The following is a 17,400-nucleotide window of genomic DNA, read 5'->3' as shown; positions in this document are numbered from 1 at the left end:
AAGTATTCTTGTGTATTCCTGTGTATTCTTGGAAGAAGTGAAATTTAGGTCCAAATAGTCAACAATATTATTAATTTGTCCGAAGAGGGGGATTTAAATGTAATGTTTACTATGTTACATAGGCTACTGTTGCGCAATGCACTGATACTAGAAAAGTGGTTTTACCATAGACATATATACATGCCCTATTCACCCCTTAATATTTTCGTCCATAGACTTGTAATGGGGCGTAAAGAGGATGATAACACACAAACAGCAGCTTATTGACCGTTATCCACCCAGGTTTTGATCCTGGGACACCCTAGATTTTATTTCTGTATGACAACCTTTTACAACAGCCCATGTCTGATTTCTCTATAAAAAAAAAGAAAAGGGGGTTTTGCCCCCTGGGTAGGTGATTTTCATGTTAATGTAATATCTAATAATGCAATTGGTCTGATTTTGACAAAAGTGTCCGCTTAGAATCATAAACGTAAACCCTGAGATTCTGGGCAGTACCTCAACAAACTCGCTGGGAGCCTTCATCCAAAAAGTATATGAACGATGCAGAAGCAGAAAACCGGCTGATGCTGGGCTTGGAGCGCTTAAGGCTTATATCCAATCACAGGTAAGGATGTTGATGGGATGGGTGTGAGCGCGGGCCAATCAAATGTCTCAGTTGAAACTGCTTCAGACCAATAGCGGGAAACGTCGTCGTTGAAGGCAGTCCTCCTTTGTCAAGCTCTCCAAACGCCATCTTGAGTTGATGGTTGCGGTAATCTGAAGGAGGTTTACACGAATACTTTGGTAATATTTCTAAATATATTCAACTATAGAGGGATATCAAGGATAGGCTAATAGCGCTTTAAAGCATTTTTGGTCGGACATGGCTACGGGAGCAAATGCAACTCCTTTGGGGAAGTTGCACCCAAGCATTGGCGCAAAACGAGGCTTCGACGCCGGGCCGGGTGCGGGTCTAATGGCTCCGCCAGGCCCTCCAGTGTCATTTCCTTCTCTTCAAAATTTTCAGCAGCCTCAGGTGCCCAATGTTTCTTTTCCTCAACCGCTCCAATTCGCGCCTGCTGCAGTCCCAACCTTCCCAGTCTCAATCCCACAGCCAGGACCTGGGATGAAATCGCCAGCTGGAGGTAAGGCCACAACGTGGATAGGCCTTGGCCGTTGGTATTGTCAGTGAAGAAAGGTTATCTTGGCTAACGTTAGCTAACACTGCCGGTGTCTTGTCAAAGCTAGTGACTATTTGTTCTTCTTTTCGTGTGCCAGGAGGCGGCTTCCCATAATTAACTATATCAACATTTTTTGTTATTAAGCTGGCAATACCCGTATGTTTGCTCTGATTGGTAGTAAGCTTGCCGAAAAGTGTTTTGTTCATAGCGAGTTTTTACTGTTAGCTAGTGTTAGCTATGCAACGTTAACGTTGTTGCTGGGTCAACTATGAAGGGAAATCATTTTGGTCACGACTGTAGTTGTGGACATGGCGACGTTTTTGATAACTTGCTAACACGCCCGGAGCGAAAACGATAAGGTTCACTGTCGCACACTAGATGTATTGTATCATAAGCTAACGTTAAGTGACTAGCTGCATGGTTAGCACAAGTTTTTTTTATCCGTCTCCAGTTTACTTGTCTTGCTTGCAATGCAGCGTTGCAAGGTCAAAACCCTGAAACGTTATGTCCAAAGATCTGCATCTACCCTCTCTGTTTTGACGTTAGCTGGTTATCCTAGACACTTGTAGCTAATATTGCCCTCAGAATGATTGCAACCCAATTTTCTTGTGTCGTTTGAAGGCACGGTTCCTTGCCCTGTGTTTCCAACTGTTTTAGTTCGTTTGTTTACATTTTCCCTTAGAAAATGTCAACAAAGATTAAACGGCACAGGAACAGGGCATGAATGTGGCCTTTGATCATACCCTCAGATAGTCACCAACAATCAATGATTCAACAAAAAAAATATCGAGGTGGACTTGACGTTAGCCTTTGTTGTTTAGTTAGGTGATATGCTTGAGGGAAACGTAGCCTACATGGCACCGCCAGCGTTAGCTGGGTGAAGGGGGCTGGCTATATAAATGTAATTTCTCTGATCCAGTAGATTTCGGTCAGAAGAAGGCAAGGAAGAAGAGTCGTTGGAGCAGCGAGACTCCTGATCAGAAGACGGTTATCCCTGGAATGCCCACAGTCATTCCCCCTGGGCTGACCCGCGACCAAGAGAGAGCATATATAGGTAATTACCTTAAAAGCAATAGTCTCCTTTTACACTGCTTTGTAAATAAACACACAGAAACAAATGTTTGATTAGTATGAAGATGGAAAGGCGGTTCTGTGTTTTAAAGTTTTGTGTTTTCTGCATCTGAGAGTTATGAGTGAGTTCCTTGTAGGTTGCCTATGGAATTGTTGAAAAGAGCTCATAATTGCTGAATTCCATTAGTTGGAGTGGGTGAAGGGATGGTGATTATGTGCCTAGCATTACTTTTGTGTTTTTCCTTCCTCAAGGTAAAACTTGAGTGCTCTCCCAAACTTTGTTTACGTGTACAGATGTAAACATTTTTCAAGATTAGTTTATACTTCTTTATGATTTTAGGGGGGGCGGGGATCACATAATTTGTTGTCCATTTCTTTTCATGCATTCAGAGTCTGTGAAAATGTTCCCTGGTTTTCAAAGTAAACGAAAGCCTATTATGGGTTGTTTCTTTCACTCTCTCTAATGAAATTCAGCCTTTTCACCCTCAGTCCCTTCACCTTGAAGTTTACTGTTGAATTTACTAACGTGTAATGTACGAGGTCATTAATGATAGCCCTGGAGGTGCTGATGGTTTCTCTCTTTGAACCATCAGCATCACAGTGGTCTTATTCATCCAGTAACCAAGTCTTCTTACGAAATATCAATAATTTTCAAGAATTATTGTAACGACATGTGCATCCGTCCTTGCCTTAGGTCAGTTTATGGTCAGAAGCCAACTTGAGCGTTTTATAGGAACAGAACGCATTCGTTTGCCACTTCTTAGGTGTCTTATGGAATGAATGTCTTCACACCCATTGACAATTTGGCATTAAAATTCTCTTTTTTTTGCATCAGCTCGCTCATTTGGTTCTTGGTGTGTGGAATAATTTGGATCATCTTCCATTTAGCTCATTATTTGTTTACACCAAAAAAATCTTATTTCATTGTAGCCGAAACATCCATTTGTCATTTGCATAGGATATCTGGACAGTTGACCAAATTGGACCACCCTTTGGCTGTACTGCATAAAACGCATGCTGATTTTATTACAGCATTGTATCGATCCCCCCCCCCCCCCCCCCTCTCATTGCAGAAACATTAATAGATGCAGTACTAGAGTTCAAAGATGGTCCTTCATTCTTTCTCTCTCACTCTCTCGCTCTCTCTTTGTATTTGTTCTGCTCTTAGTGTAGAACCGCTAGAAAACTAGTCATTACTTAGAATGTTGAACTATGTAGAGCACATTTAAAATGCTCACATAGACGTCCTGCAACTCCACTGCCTTTCTATGAGCGATGACTTTGGCCAGGTGCGGCCTGTCAATAACAAATGTGTTATTGACACCTCTGTTTTTTGTTTTATTCATGATGCCCCCCCTCCCTTCCCTCCCTCCCCCTCTTGTGTAGATGTTTCTGTGATGTTGAAAGTTGTGTTGTTGTTTGTCTTATGTTGGATCGGTTTTCTCATTCTTTGTGCATTCCCCAACAGAGGACAAAATACTTTGTAGAAACTATTCTTATGTTGAAGGTGAAACCAGTTATGGCTTACCTTCATCTAAAGTGGTTTATAAACAACAAAAATAAAATGGTCACACACTAATTGTTTGCTCCCTGTCTAGCCAATTCCTCTTTGGAGTGTGCTGGGCTGGGGATAGCTTTGAATCCAGTTATGATTTCCGGTCAAGAACTGTTTTCAATTGTTTCAAAGGTTTCCATTGTTTTTCGCCACACCTAATTTTAGGAAGTACTAAATGCACAAAGCAGATTTTGTGTGCTGTGTATTCTCTTCTTTTAAATTCACACAATTTTATTCCAAAGATCTGTTGGCACACAATGGAAACCTAGATTGATCGGTATTTGTTTCTATATTGCCCTAAAAGTTTTCTTTAATGTAACCCTTCTATCTTGTTTGGGATACCAAATTCTTCACTTTGCTGGCATGCCAGCCTTGATGAGTGGTTTCAAGTTTAGGCTTATAGGGAACAATCACTGGACTGAGTGTAATAATTGGTTGGTAGTGTATACCCATGTGGTGTATCCTTATCCTTTAAATAAGATGAAGGGTTTCTTTGTCATAGCATAATCAATACAGTAAATGTGTTTTATTTCTTGAGTAATTGATCTGCATTTTTTGTGTGTGTGTGTGTGTTAACCTTGTTGAATGTGATGGTAATGGTAATTTTGTTCCTCTCTCTCGTGATTGACAAAAGGCATTCGTCTAAATGAAAATACACTTGTTCTCGCCCTTGTTTTTTTTGCTGGTAACCACATTCTTTTCCGTCCCTCTTTGTTTTTCTTTCCTAACCTGATTTCTTCCAGTCCAACTGCAGATTGAAGACCTGACTCGTAAACTGCGTACGGGAGACCTGGGAATCCCTGTAAACCCTGAGGACAGGTCGGATAAAGTTTTAAACCCCACAAAAAACAGTAACATTTTCTTTACCTTTTTCTGAATCATCCTCTGTGAAGCCAGAATGCTTTGCGTTTTTTTTTTGGCATCATTATGTCGAAATCTAGCTTGACATAGCTGTGAGGGTGGTTTAGACTTGGGAAAGACTGTTTAGATTGTATGAATGTCACATCAACAGATGCTACTAGTTATATGGCTTTCTTTTTTTTTTTACTTCTCTAAAGCGTACTACATATATAGGAAACTGTGAGGACTTTTGTTAAGATGGAATATTTTTAGCCTATGCTGAATAATTGGAGAAGCAAAGTAATGAATGAATGAATGAACGACTGATTGAATGAATGTGCAAATGTGACTTGCTGAATAATTTCAATATAATGTTAAATCATATTTTGAATATAGTTATGAGACCAGACCATTTCTCACTTTTGTTCCTTGGCCTGTTTGAGAACTGGTGTAGCACTTCCACATTGAGTGGCCGGTCTGTCAGCTGCAGCCGTTAAAGCCCTTATTGTGTACAATGATTTAGCACAGTTGAGGAGCGAAGTGAGAAATGTTTCTCTGGCATTTTGTCCTTGTTTATGTCGATCTTTCACACCAATATACAGGCTAAGACGTACAATGTGTGAAGATTTTCATATATCATATTCTTACACTGTAGAGGTCTAGCCTGGTGTTCTATGCAAAAAAAAAAATGGTCCAGGATCAGATAGAATCAGCCCTTACAAGCATTTTGTGTGATTTGACAGAAAGGGAATCTCTAAGGAAACAATACGAGTATATTGAAATAAGCCATTTGGCTCTGAGTAGACTAGTAGGCCTTGTTTTGTCTCAACCTAACGTTATTGGCTTATTGATTGTAGTATCTACCTTTAGCTCTATCTCTTTTAATACTGTGTCTTTGCTAGTTTCTTAATGTTTGGTGTAAATGTTTGCATGAGTGAAATGGGAGATATTGCAGTTTTACAGTCATTTTTCAAAGCAAGGTCTTCTGCAGCACTAAATGTTTTACTTAATGGAAATGTCTGGAAAATACCTGTCCCTAGAACAGCACAGTTTTTACGTAGCCTACACCATCAGTCATGACATTTGTGGTAAGTGTTAGGACGACTGTGGCGAGCAAAAATGAAATAACCCTTCCAGCGAGGATTTCTTTCTGCAGTGGTTATGTCTTAAAACACCTCAAGTGACCATTTAGCCATTAGCGTTGTTCCTTAACCCTCTCGTCAGTCCAGTTTTTCGCACTTCAGTGGTCTAAATTTCCTCCCAACGTTTGCCTGAAGCCTGACTCCATTGACTGATTGATTTTATTGTTTTTTGGTTTTTTTTCCATGGTCACTAATGGTTTTCCATAGCTGGGCGGTGTCTGTCCCCTTTAGCTCCAGAGTTATTCCACAGTATTCCAGATATGCGCACTGGAACCAATCTAGGAGGAGAACACACTACTGGAGCTTCATATGCCAGAAATGACTCGAACATAACTGCATTGACTCGTTCCTAACCTTAGTCTGCCTAAGAATTTTGTCCTTTTTTTATATACGTATTTCTATATATATACATTTAGATATATGTAGCTCAGCGATTTCTAAACCCCTAAAGCAGGAAGTGTTATGTTATTTGATGGGAGTGTGAGTGTTTCTGTGCTAGCTTACAGGCCCGCTTCCTCCTCACTCATATAGGCTCTATCTACAGCATAATTATAATCCAACATTTTTGCAGCAAAGCCTAAAAAAAAATGCCCCAAGTCTGTCAGAAGCTCGTCCACTGGATCCTTGCTTTGCTACTCCCTTGGCCCTTCCCCTGCATCCTAACAATGGGGGAAGTTTTAACGCCATCAGGGAGTGTTTCAGGTGGTCAACGTTGGAGTTTCCAAACCCAAAAGGGCTCTCTGCACAGCATTTTTTTAACCAAGAAAAGTGCACCTATACAGCTAATCTTTTCTACTCCCCGGTCGGTTCCCTGCGAGCCTACCCTCACTGTGAAGCAACTCGCACACGCTCTCTCTCAAACTCACTCTCCGGAGAGCGTTTGTTTGGGGTGTGCGGGGAAACGGCTAACGTATAATCCTGATTCATTCTCTCTAACCCAGACATGACCCCCCCTACCCCAATACCCCCTCTTTTGGTGACCTTTAACCTTTTCCTAAGCACAGAGCCTCCTCCAACAGCATAACAGGTTCTCTCAGCGACCCAAGGGGCAGGTAACACTCGGACTGGACTTAAACCCCCCTTCCCCAACGCCAACGCCGCTTCTTCCAAGAAAAGGAAGTTCGCCACCGAACCTCGAACTCCGAGCTTCAAGCTAGTTGTTTTTTTCCCCCCTTTAGCATAACTCCCTGTCAGAGGTCACCATCATTCTCTGCTGTCCTCTGGGTCTAAAATGAGGTTGCAGAGACCAAGAAAACTGCTGTGGTCTTCATAGTAGCCCACCCGAAACCAAAACAGGAAGGCATAACAAACTTCACCCTTTTTTTGTTCCCCCTCACCTCCTCAACACTTGCGAATTATTCTGTAGTCTGATTTAAGAAGCTCCTGCTGCCATTTAGCTCAAAAATATAATATGCTTTTAAATGAATTGATACTAGTCTGCAAACATGTTAATGGTATTTAGTAGACCACCAGTTATTGCTTAACAGAATCATGCCCAAATATTGGCTTTGGTGTCCGTTGGAACACTCTTAAATTATGTACTAACAATTTCCACCATTTGCTTTTCAACAAGACAATTTTGCCCATTCTTTGTGTTGTTACTCAAGAAGTGATGCCATGCACTTCCAAGTGACCTCCAAACAAAAACAATACCCCCCCTCCCACCACCCACCCCAAAAAAAAGAAGAAAAGAACATCTCTACCAGGCTTTAGTCAGACGAAGGCAACATGCTGAGACGTATAGAGTTGTGTGTATGTGCGTGTGAGTGTGTGTGTGTGTGTGTGCTGTGAAGACAGGTGAACCTGTGGGAGATTCTCATGCTGGTCGTCCGTATTTCCCCTCCTGTGCTGCTCTCCTCTGCTCTCTCGCTCTCGCAGGTCTCCGTCGCCAGAGCCCATCTACAACAGCGAGGGCAAGCGCCTGAACACCCGCGAGTACCGCACGCGCAAGAAGATCGAAGAGGAACGCCATGCCCTCATCACAGAGATGGTCGGACTCAACCCCGAGTTCAAGCCTCCCGCCGACTACAAGTGAGTTCATAACGACGCCTCAAGGATTTCTTGTGTCTCTCTATTCATCTAAAGCCTACCTTACACTGACCAGATTTGGGGAAGATTCTTGAAAGATTGTAGTCTTTAAACTAATGCCCCTCATTAGTCGAAATACTCAAAATCTTTCCCAAATCTTGTCAGTGTATGGTAGGCTTAAGTTGTTAAACGCAGTTAAAGGTCTCATTATAAGACCTCTTTTTGCAAGTTTCATTTTAGGTTTTGTATATTAGCAGATGCCGTGTTAATTTCTAGCTATAGTCTTGTCTTCACTGTACCCTAAGTGTTATTCTATTGCTGTAGCTATACTTCTGTAAATATTACATGAACACTTAAATGAACATCTATAACATAATAAACATAAATAACCTTAAACGTATACAAACTACCAATCCAAGAATGAATTAGTTAGATAAAGGTAAATAGATGAGACACTTGAGGATGAAGATCCTAAAACGATCAGGGACACTTTGGAAAATACACCCCAAGTGTAGAGAGTTGAACCCATCTGTGCTGACCGGTTGTCTTCCTCTTCCTCTTCCTCTCTAGGCCTCCCGCCACTAGGGTGAGCGACAAGGTCATGATCCCTCAGGACGAGTACCCCGAAATCAACTTTGTGGGGCTACTGATTGGACCGCGGTAAGCCTCTGAAAACAAACAAGTCTCTTTGCTCCCGCAATCATTTCCTTGCATGGTACCAACAGAATTGATAAATGGTTATGTTGTCATAAAGTAATTAGCAATTGGTGGCATTGAAGTTTCTTTTGAACCTGGAAGAGTCACCCTCAAATGATCTTGTTAAATTGTTGCATCATAGATTGTGAAATTTCAGTGTTTTGGCTATAACAATAGGTGTTGATTACCCTAACGTGTAGTTATGCTCATGTTAACACCCAAAGCCAAGTTGAAGAATTTTATTTTTGTTGCATTTATTTCTGTTCAATTCAATTTAATCAAACCTGGCTTTTATCCCCCCCTCCCTTCGGGACATTTCAGTGGTAACACTCTGAAGAACATTGAGAAGGAGTGCTGCGCTAAGATCATGATCCGCGGGAAGGGCTCGGTGAAGGAGGGCAAAGTGGGGCGCAAGGATGGGCAGATGCTGCCGGGGGAGGACGAGCCCCTGCACGCCCTCGTCACAGCCAACACCATGGAGAACGTCAAGAAGGCCGTCGAGCAGGTGAGGGGGGGTGGGGATTAGAATCTAGAATAAGAATCAGTGACTAGAACCAGAATTAGAACTAGAGTTGGTGATTAGAAGCACCAGAAATGTGACCCTGTAAAGCGGAACCAGTCGTTTCGGTAAAATTAATTAAATTAAGTTATTGTGCTCACGTGAACGGCCATAAACTAAGCTTTCCAACGATATGTATATCGAGGGTATTACACAAACTATCGCTAAGATAACAGCATCCAAAGTTGACATGGTTCTCCTGTCACGATATGCCAGAAGAGGAGAAATCACCTTTTTAAGCAGCGCGTGCACAACGGGAATGACAGCAAATGTGTTGAATCTTCGCCGGGTTTAACAGTCAAAACGTATGTTTTTCCGTGAAATGCGTTCACGATATGAAACTGTAGACTGTATACAGTCGAATGAGGCGAAAACGTGAAATTCAACATTTTAACCCGGAAGTTTGTTATTGTTGATTTTCTCAAAATAACGTTGTGCGCAAAACGACTGATTTCGCTATGAATGGTCACAAATGTGTAACTGTCATTTTGACCCTTAGATTATAAAACTCTATATTCAACCAGTAGGACTTTTGTTTAAGAAAAATGCCGTTCTAGTGTTTAGCAGGGTTGATGTGAACATGAACGGTTAGCATACTTGGGATGCAGATGTGAAGTGAAAATTGTTGAGCCCCTTTCTTGAGAACTCTATGATACAGTATATTACCCCATAATATGAGGGGTTTGCCATGGTGCCATTGAAGGTAGTTATTGTCAAACTAAAAAAAAACCCTTTCAAGGTCTTCTGTACTCATTGTAGATTACAGAAGAGATGTTGTGTAACAGCTACCAACTGTATATAGTAGGGTGAAAAGGATGTAGATTTCCAAGTCGATCTCTGGTTCCCTCTAGTTGGTCTACTTCTGATTGAAGTGTTCAGACTTATTCTCAGGATAGATCGCTGTTAAGCAAGCTGCCAAACCAGAATGAATTACTACCTCGAGTCTTGATGGCTGCAACCGCTGACAAGCATTTAGAAAATGTGAATGTCAAACTAAGCAACTAAGTCTTATTTAATGGCATTTTGCAATTATCAGGCCTTATTAACATTCCTTTACTTAATTAGTGGAGCCAGTCCTTAAGTAGTAGTATAATTACCGTGTGTGTGTGCGTTTTGTGTAGATCCGCAACATCCTGAAGCAGGGTATTGAGACACCCGAGGACCAGAACGACCTGCGGAAAATGCAGCTGAGGGAGCTGGCCAGGCTCAACGGCACCTTGAGAGAGGATGACAACAGGTGCACACACACACACACACCACACTCACACACACACTGAGAGAGAATGACAACAGGTACACTCACACACACACACACACACACACACACACACACACAGAGAGAATGGCAACAGGTACACGCACGGACATACTCCCAGGCATACATACTATATCCTGGTAGTGTACAGACAAACACTTTTATCTCATTGTAACCCATAGTGTGTTTACGCACACACAAACACACAATGGCACATTTCATCGTGGAAGAGAAACCCTGCTAACTCTGTATAGACAGACACAGATAGATAGATGGATAGATACTTATTGTTCCATTCACACACAGGTGCGTATGCTAGTAAAAACGCACCACATACATGCGCGCGTATATGCTGTACACACACAGGCTACAAACAGTAAGTACGCAGACACAGACCCTGCTCTCCCGCTCACTTGTGTACTGAAGCAAGCGCTTGCTCAAATTATGTAACCGCTCTCCTCTGCAGGACACTGAGTCTGCGCCCTTGCTGGCATGAGAGGTTAAGATGGAGCACAGGGCGTTCTGCTGTCTCATGTTACTAGGACTAGAGGGTTTTTTACCAGCATTTTGCTCATGAATGATAAATGTAAAACGACCTGCACCGATCGAGAGTGGACCCTGCCTGACTTGTAACGCCATGGCAGATTTACATACATTTTGTAACTTTTTTTTTTTAGGGAATACCCTGCAGGTCAAGGCACTTATCCAACCAATTTAAACTGACACAACTGCTAAATCTTCTCGATTTGGTCTGAATATTATTATATTACTTGGTGCGTCAGATGCTAAAATGGGGCTCACGGAGGCGGCGAACACAATAGAAATCTTTGTGGCTGTTCCTTTGTAGATTGGGTAATGAAGCTAAATGAAATCTGACTGTATTGTGCCGCTTCTCTTGTCCTTCCCTGCCCTGCCCCCCCCCCCCCCCCTCTCTCTCTCTCCACCCGCCTGCATCAGGATCCTCCGCCCGTGGCAGAGTACAGAGCAGCGCAGCATCACAAACACCACCCTCTGCACCAAGTGTGGCGGGGCCGGCCACATCTCCTCCGACTGCAAGTTCACCAGGTAACGCACAAACATACAGCCATCAGCGCCCTGTTTAATCCAGCAACGACCACAATCAAGATTTTCGACAAAGTGGTTTTAAGCAGTCTTGTACCAATATGGAATTTTTGGGCCATCATGATATTTATTGGTTTGTTGTCGACACCAATACGATACCCAATAACATTAGTCTGGGGAAAAAAATGCAAAAAAGTGAAGGGGACAGGATTTGATAATAAGCATTTGATTCCAGCCATTTTACATACCAACAATGACTGAAATAACTCCTAATAGGCATTGAGGACAGGCCTATTAGGAGTTATGTCAGTATTCAGTATTTGCAGCAAAACTAGATATCAAAATAGCCGTATATGTGCCTCCTTCAAGGTGAACGTTACTCCAATCAGCGAAACATTTATTTGCTCGGGAAACAACGCAGGGCGCCTCTGTCTCAACAGTCAATCTATACAGTTGGTGGGTAATGCCTTGTAGTCTAAAAAAGGCAGATCCTATGCACTTTTGCAAGCAACGAGAGGGGACTGATGAAGGATACCGGAGCACACAGACTATTTCTAAGACGGTGCACAGCAAAAGACGTTTTGTAACGGCCTGTCCTCAATCTTCCCCCTTCCCCCTCCCCCCCTCTCCCCTTGTGCAGCACCTATGCCCCTCGGCCAGGGGAGCCTCCCCAGTCTGCGCAGGACAAGGCGCGCATGGATAAGGAGTACCTGTCGCTCATGGCGGAGCTCGGCGAGGCGCCCGTGCCCTCCTCCGGCGGCGGTGGCGGCGGCCACGGCGGCCACTCCAGCAACCACAACTCCGGCCCCCGCGGCTCTGGACACGGCAACAACCACCAGGGCCCGCCGGTGAGTCTCCAGCGCAGGGTTCCGTCACCGACACCACAGGGTTCCCCCGTCAACACTTCAGGGTTATTACCCCGTTGACACTTCAGGGTTCCTCCACCGATGTTCCTCCTTCAGAACTGTTCTTTAGATTTCTGAATTTTTTTATTTTCAGCTTATTGATTCTTTTTTTTTTTAATCAATTCTACTAAATTTCCCACTCCTAGTCTGAACATAATTAAAATTTGAGTTGTTATTATATTTAAGGCCTAAAGAATGTCACAATATATTCAATAGAAGAACATTATTGATCTGGAGTAGAATGGTGGATATTTTTGCTCAGTTTATTGTTTACCTGCCTATCCCACAACAACGACCCTTTCAGTAAGGAACATACTGCTCTGGTAAATCCTCTTTAGGCCCCACTATCAGTCATCAGACTGCTTTCAGCACCACCTCATAAGAACAGTTTCCATGGGGGGAACTGTAAAGTTTTTTTTAACGGGGCCTGAGCCGTTTTGCTTGTTTGCGCATTAAAGCAAACTTCAGTTAAAGCTGAATTAATTACAGGTTAGGCTGTTAGCTTGTTGAGTTGAGGTAGCCTACACTGAATGCACTAACAATAGCAGACAGAGTATATTCAATTAGTAGGTGGTGATGGTTACAAATGAAACCTACGTAATGCAACATTGAATTTGGAACAGCTATTCCATGGTAGTCTATGGTCTCTATGGTTGACTTCAGTTCACTCCATTTTGGAGGCGTTTGCTTATCTGAGCGTTACTGTTTTGCTCTCCCTCTTCTCAGTCCTCCTCTTGTGCACTGGCAGCGCTGTAGCCCGTAGTGTCTGTCGGTCCGTCCGTCTGTTGTTTGTTTTGGTGACTATTGCTGATCGTTTCCGTTTCGTGTCCATTACCAGATTTTGGAGGGTTTCCAGGCTGTTCCTCTATGCGCTGAAACGTTAGGATCTGAAATGTTAGGATATCCCCACCGGGAGAGGCATTAAATCTGCAGTGGCTTTCCTGCAGGAGTAGGAAATGCTATTTGTGAACACACGCTAGGTCTTGATCCAAGTAGCACAAGGGTCACGGCATCAGTACTCGTACTTTAGATTTTATTGTCAGGTTGGGTGGGGTTGGTTCAGTTCACTCCATTTTAAGGTGTTTGCTTATCTGAGCGTTACTATTTAGCTCTCTGTAGCTTTTATTATGTCCCCAAAATGCACTCCCTGTGTAGGCTCTGTCCGTATCAATGACTCTAGAAAATGCGGACAGCAGGGGCAATCAGTTTGGATTGAGGATCTTCAGCCGTCCGCCTCAACTGCCAATCGCTCTCCTGTAATTGTGTTAGTTAGTGTGGCGCTGAGGGCGCACTCGGACTTCTCGTGTGTGTTGACTTTTTTTTTTTATTACTTTATTGCAATCCTTTTGTCATTCATGCTGTACACATATAAACAGTCTTTGCATTTATCCATACACATTGAATCAAATCATTCAAGGAATATTTTATGATCGTGTGGTGACTTGTTGTTCTCTCCCCACTTGCGCAGAGCCGGCCGCCCTGGATGAACTCGGGCCCGTCTGAGAACAGGAACTTCCACAACATGCACGGCGGCCACGGAGGTCACGGAGGTCACGGCGGGCACCACAACTTCCCGCCCCCCATGCCCAGTATGGGAGCTCCCCCCATGCCGCCCAACCCCAACGGGATGCCCCCGCCGTGGATGCAGCCGCCACCTCCGCCCATGGGCCAGGGGCCTGCTCCCCCCGGACACCCGATGGGTGAGTGTCTGTAAAACTATTTGGACCTAAAATCAGGTTCACCATGTTGAAGATCTGTCTGCCTATTTGGTTATTTTTCCGATTCTTTGGATGAAGTTATTGCCATTTTACCGCCTCAGGTTGTAACCGATAACCAGTTTGTTTTCTTACCCATGATCATTTTCTCTTCTTTTTTTGTTTTAGGTCTGCTGCCACCACCTATGGGCATGATGCCCCCTCCTCCCCCTCCCCCCAACGGTCAGCCCCCACCGGCCCCCTCTGGACCTCTGCCGCCATGGCAACAGCAGGCCCCACCACCTCCTCCCACCAGCATGGCGACCAGTGCACCACTGCCGTGGCAACAGAGTGAGTGGGCAGAGTTCTAATGTCCAGGACAGAGTGTGCTTGTGATGGAGTCACTTAACCAGCGTCTGGCTGCTCTGAATACACCCCTGTGTGCATTTGTGTGTGTGTGTGTGTGTGTGTGTGTGTGTGGTCGTGTCTGATGGATGACTGTTAGCTGTGTATGATTCAGTGGGATGTTATAGTTAAGGACTCTGGGCAGATTAGTTGTGTTGATACGGAGTGTTTGCCTTAGTTACCTTGTGAATGAATACCTTTTGTGTAAAGTAAGACATTTGTTTACAAAACTACATTTTGATAGAGAGTAAACACTAAACTTCTCCCCCCCCCCCCCTCATCCTTCCAGACACCACAACCACGTCCTCCCCTGGCACGGGTAACCTGCCGCCATGGCAACAGCCCCAGCAGTCGGCTGCCTCTGCCTCCCAGCCGCCTCCTCCAATGGGAACGCCATCCATGGTGCCCCCTCCTCCAGGAGTCCAGCCCCCTCTGCCCCCCGGCGCCCCTCCTCCTCCCCCCCCACCCCCTCCCGGCTCTGCGGGTATGATGTATGCGCCCCCGCCGCCACCTCCCCCAATGGACCCCTCCAACTTCGTCACCATGATGGGCATGGGGGTGCCTGGCATGCCACCTTTTGGAATGCCGCCTGCACCCCCTCCCCCTCCACCACAGAATTAAGATGACATCACAACCCCCCCCCCCCCCCCCCCCCCTCTCTCTCTCTTTCAACCTCACACATGTGCCCCACCCTGCCATCCCAGAATATAAACCTCCTCCGGTCTCCATGTCAACCACGCGGGAAGGCTCTTCTGCAGGACTTTGACTGGATTCGTCGGTAGCTGTTCAGCTGCGGACTACTCTGCTTGTGTCGGGTTGCTGCTTTTATTCAGAAAAAGAAAAGATTTCAGATTGTTTGGATTTTTTGTGGTTTGACTTCTTGTAAATCTGTTTAATTTAATTTTTGATCCAATATGATTTTTTTTTTTTTCCATTTATATATTGCAATGTTTCTGATCTTAGTCTTGAGTTTGGTTAATTGTCCCTGACTGGGAAGGAATGGCATGTGATACTTTTTTCATTATAATTATTATTTGTCTTCCTCTCTTTTGGTGAAGGTGCATTGAAACTTCCATCAACTCCTCTGTCCCGTGAATAGTGAGTCTCTTTAAGATACAGATTTGACATTCCAACCAGTAAGTGATCATTTTATATCAGTGCAGTGCAGAATTTATTTTCTTGCTTAAAGAAATTACATTAATCGTATATATTAATCTCAACAAAGGCTTCAGATGTTCTTAATTTTTCAACTTCCATTAAGCTGTACAAAATCGCTTCTGCGTCCCATTCACAAGCCCACACCCAAATTAACACTTCATCTGACGTGTTCACTGCCTTCCTTGAAGTTTTACTAAATATTTTTGTAAAGAGGTTGAAATAAAATAATACATACAAAAACAAAAGGTATAGTGAGAAACAAAACAAACAAACAAAAAAAAGGATATTGCTTTGCCATGCTTACTGCACCTAGCCTACACGCCATTGGTCTTCATGTAAATACAGGTTACAGGTTCTTATTTTTTTAGTATTAATTATTTTTTTTCTGTACATTTTTGATTGAAAAATGAATGCATGTGTCTTGATTAGAGTTGAATACGAGTGGGTTGGACTGCTGAGATTGGGCCCCTACATTAAGTGCTATTATTATTTCTGGCAGTACATTGGATTGATTCCAAATCTCAATCGAGCGTCAGGTCTCGGCAGCCTCTTCAACTCCCCTGTTTTATGGTCATGCATCTTGTACTAGTGGGTCTTTTTTTTTTTTCTTTTCTTTCTTTTTTTTGTTGAGTTTTTGATAATTTTAAAAGCCTACAGATGAGTTTGATCACATGGTATTAAGGACAAACTGCATTACCCTGCATTTTGCTTACTTCTCTCATGGCGTCTGTGTCTGGCCCTAAGTTGTGAAGTCTAGTTTGAGAAGATATCATAAAAAGGAAACAAAAAAAAAAAAAACACTTGGAGTTTGTTGCTTGTAATTAAACCCACTCTTCTTAAAGTATGTGTGTTTTAGTGTTTTTTTTTGTATGCCGTTACACGTCCAGTCATTGTCAGGACCTTCAGCTAAAGCCTACCTTACACTGACAAAATTTGGGAAAGATTCTTGAAAGACTAGTCTTTTGAGTAAAGCTTGAATGAGGGGCATTAGTTAAAAGACTACGATCTTTCAATAATCTTTCCCAAATCTTGCCCGTGTAAGGTAGGCTTTAGACCACTATAGTCTGCACCAGTAGCTGAACCCTACTATCGTACAAACCAGCCTTGCTAGTTATTATACCCTATGTATGAGGGATGAGTTCCTTTTTTTTATCATCACAAACAGGTGTGTGCATGAACATTAACTTGTGTATTTGGTTGCACATATGTTTTTTCTGATACATTTCCAATGTTACTGTCCGGTTAATTTCCCGAACGTCTCTTGCTGCAATAAAGAGAATAATTTTGGTCTACAACACTGATTTTACTCTGATCATATCAAGGGTATGTTCTAATGCAAAGCCTTCTCACTTGTGTAGCATTTGAGTGTGTGTGTCTGCTGTCGTTATGAGCTTTTTAAAATTTAGATGTGGTGGCCCTTCTCGATGGGGTGCTGATGTGGTATATTTTGGTCACACAAGGGGGCGTTTGACGTTAATCTCATCGGACACCTCCAGAACTCATTGGTACCCTGAAAATGAGACGCAGCGTCTTCTCTCCTCTTCCCTGCAACTTGTCTCACTGAATCGAATGGGTTAAATAAATAGCCTACTACAGCCCCGCATATGTGACGTTCCAATCAACGTCTATGTTGGTGTTGCATCTCTTGACACAACCAAGTCCGCGTTGAATTTAGCAACACGATCACATGCAATGTGTCAGCATATTTTGGGCTGCGTGCGTGTGAAGCGTCATTGCGCAGTAGTGTCAGGTCAGTGCATGCGTGGCTTGGGCCAGTCAGATGAGTGCAGATTGCAGCCTACTGCGACACACAGCAGTGAGGAGCGACTGCAGCAAATCGGCCATGCAGGTCCCCCTAGGTCGTCTA

The 17,400-nt window shown here is 43.5% G+C and overlaps 1 protein-coding gene across 3 annotated transcripts; it reads left to right on the top strand.

The window, feature by feature from the left end:
- The first annotated feature begins 702 nt into the window (after positions 1-702).
- On the top strand, positions 703-16,374 carry sf1 (splicing factor 1). Of its 3 annotated transcripts, none has more exons than XM_062516162.1 (12): positions 703-1,127; positions 2,086-2,217; positions 4,533-4,608; positions 7,650-7,802; positions 8,370-8,459; positions 8,817-9,000; positions 10,176-10,291; positions 11,267-11,374; positions 12,012-12,219; positions 13,745-13,976; positions 14,160-14,321; positions 14,665-16,374. In XM_062516162.1, exons 1-12 carry the CDS (start codon positions 866-868, stop codon positions 14,994-14,996), a joined length of 2,055 nt encoding a protein of 684 aa, XP_062372146.1. In that variant the 5' UTR covers positions 703-865; the 3' UTR covers positions 14,997-16,374. The 3 variants fall into 3 exon arrangements, with proteins under 3 accessions (XP_062372146.1, XP_062372145.1, XP_062372148.1); XM_062516161.1 differs by having other exon boundaries at positions 2,083-2,217; XM_062516164.1 differs by lacking the exons at positions 703-1,127; positions 4,533-4,608 and having other exon boundaries at positions 2,085-2,217.
- Positions 16,375-17,400: the final 1,026 nt, after the last annotated feature.

This window comes from Sardina pilchardus, chromosome 16 (genome assembly GCF_963854185.1).
Source record: "Sardina pilchardus chromosome 16, fSarPil1.1, whole genome shotgun sequence".
NCBI lineage: Eukaryota > Metazoa > Chordata > Actinopteri > Clupeiformes > Clupeidae > Sardina > Sardina pilchardus.
The sequence above is the reverse complement of the archived record's forward strand: the minus strand, read 5'-3'. Positions and strand labels throughout refer to the sequence as shown.